The sequence below is a fragment of the Penaeus monodon genome, chromosome 7 (genome assembly GCF_015228065.2).
Source record: "Penaeus monodon isolate SGIC_2016 chromosome 7, NSTDA_Pmon_1, whole genome shotgun sequence".
In the NCBI taxonomy this organism is placed as follows: domain Eukaryota; kingdom Metazoa; phylum Arthropoda; class Malacostraca; order Decapoda; family Penaeidae; genus Penaeus; species Penaeus monodon.
In genome coordinates, this window is record NC_051392.1 from 46,224,607 (window position 1) to 46,227,106 (window position 2,500).

The 2,500-nt window shown below is 45.0% G+C and overlaps 1 protein-coding gene across 2 annotated transcripts in view; it reads right to left on the reverse strand.

The window, feature by feature from the left end:
• The window catches only part of LOC119575392 (surface protein-like), a 35,190-nt gene that overhangs the window by 32,078 nt on the left and 612 nt on the right, over positions 1-2,500 (reverse strand). For both annotated transcript variants that reach the window (XM_037922976.1, XM_037922974.1), the window contains exon 2: positions 737-854. In XM_037922976.1, coding sequence (XP_037778904.1) covers positions 737-818 — 82 coding nt within the window. In that variant the 5' untranslated portion in view covers positions 819-854. The remainder of the gene's footprint in view (positions 1-736; positions 855-2,500) is intronic.

A 2,500-nucleotide genomic window follows, 5' to 3' on the forward strand; every position in this document is an offset into this window, starting at 1 on the left:
GGGGGAGTGTAAATTGTAAATTGTAAGTGCTACTTGTGTTTGTGTGGTTGAGGAAGATTGTGTTTGTGTGTGTTTATGTGTTCGCGTGCGTGTGTCAGTGTGTGTGTGTGTGTGTGTGTGTCCGTGTGTGTGTGTGTGTGTGTGTGTGTGTGTGTGTGTGTGTGTGTGTGTGTGTGTGTCCGTGTGTGTGTGTGTGTGTGTCCGTGTGTGTGCCCGTGTGTGTGTGTGCGTGCGTGTTTTGCTGTGTGTTGTAAGTGTACAACCTAATCAGCCGACACACGCAGACACCCGGTATCTCACACAGAGGCACACACAAATACTGCTTGTCAAACATTACTTCCTTCCGCAAATCCTTAATTCCAATACAGTCTTTAAAACTTTCTTGCAGCAAATAAACTTCCTCCAAATACTTCGAAACCACAAAGGCAACAAATAAACCGAATTAACAATAAGTCTGTAAAAAGGAAAGATTAAAAACACGAACGAAATAAAAAACCCAGTCATATTATTTAGGATCTATTTCCTGAATAAATTTCTTTCATAAATGTTTTTTTCTTGGTCGAGGTAACTTCGATCAACAAAAAAAAAAAGGACAAATAAAGAAATACAAAGAAATCAACAAACACAGAAACAGAAATACACCAAAAAAAACAAAAAAAAAAAAAACAGAACAGACCGAAATAGGAAAACGAAAAACAAGAGAAGTCAGAAAACCGCAGGTGCAGGTCTCACTCACCGCAGACGGGGTACAGCACCAGGAGGGACGCGGCGAGGAGCACCCCCGTCACCAAAGCGGATCTGAAGATTCCCGGCGACATCTTGAAGGGTCACGTGACGTCCGTGACCTTCAGGAGCTGTGCAGGGAGAGAGAGGGGAAACGAGATGAGACTTCGGCGATAAAGCTAGGAAAAGGAGGAGATGAAAAGGTCAGCTTGATGGGATTATTCGCAGGATGTGGGATGGAGGGATTTTTTTTTTTTTTTTTTTGGTGGTGGTGAGAGAGGAGGAGGGAAAGGGAGAAAGGGGGCAGGATGGAGGGAAGGGAGGGAGGGAAGGAGGGAGGGAGAATGGGAGGGAGGGAGGGAGGAAGGGAAGGAGGGAGTAACGGAGTGAGTGAGTGAAAGAAAGTAAATGAGACGTTATATGTAGTACATGATATTATCATGATATACAAAATAGCAATCGCATAATTTACCAACATAATTCCTTTAGATAAGTGTATTAATCCATATCTAAATAACTTCACAATATCCTTAATGCAAAATCAATTAGTTTGTGCAAGCGTTTATATTGCTATAGGTACGCCCTTCCCTGTAAATATATTACTGCAAACATAAACCTATTTCTACCAAAGCACATGTCTATTACATTTATCTTCACACACGTATACCAAAGGTGTGTTAAGTATTTCCCAGAACAGAATAATGGATTCCTGAAACCTTCCCCCACAACAACAACAAAATAAAAATCCTTTTCATTCAGACATGTATGAGTACTCCCCTCTCTGTCTCTCCCTTGTCGGCCATTTACGTAAATAAAACTGCGGATTATTTCCTGTGCACCTCTTCGTTTCTATTTTCTCCCCTTCCACCGTTCGCGAGTTCAGCCTTTGGATTCAATCGCCTTTTCTTAAAACTGTGCGGTGCTAAAAGCGGACTGGCATCATCAGTCTCTTTGTGCTGCCCATATGCTGAGTTTCATATCCTTCGGGGAGGCATTAGTACGTATGCCATTTGCTCGAAGTTTTGAAAGTCGTTCCCGCTGTGGATTTCTGTGGGTCTTCCGGGAACATTTAAGAACGCTGGGAATGAACTATAACGGGGATGGAAATGGGAATGGAAAGGGTGAATAAAAACTTTCTGGGTGATTCCCGAAAGTTTTTGTGTCGTTCTGTACCGTGGGAATACCTCACAGTCATGTTATTCTCGAATGTTCTGGCTGAGCGGGTCAAGGTCATGCCGGATCGAGGGGAGCTATTTCAGCTTCTCTTTGCCTCTGTCTCTCCTCTCATTCCCGTCCCCTCTGCCCATTCCTTTTCCATTCCCTGTTCTCTCTTCCCTCTCTTTCCGTAGTCTTTCTTCCCTTTTATTCCCTTCTCTTTCCTTTTCCACCTTTCCTCCCTCCCTTTCCGTTTCTTCCCCTTTTCCCTGTCCCCTCTTTCCTTCATTCCACTCTCTCCCCCCTCTCTCCTTTCACCTGGTCGAGTGCCAAGACGTGCCGGCTCCCTCACCTGCCCTCTCTCCCCGCGCACTCCCCTTTACCCTAATCCCTATGCACCCGCAGAAGTACGTTTTCCCCTATGGCTCTCTCACACTCACGAGACATACGCACACATATACACACGCACATGGCCTTCCCCTAAGCCTCTATGACTTTCCTCTTCGAGCCAACAACTTCCCGAATTACTTGGTCTTGTGTTCGCGATCCTGAAATGCGTAGGATGCCAGCCGCGGGAACGTGCTTAGTAACCTGCGGCGATCGGTCGCTGGTATTTTTTTTT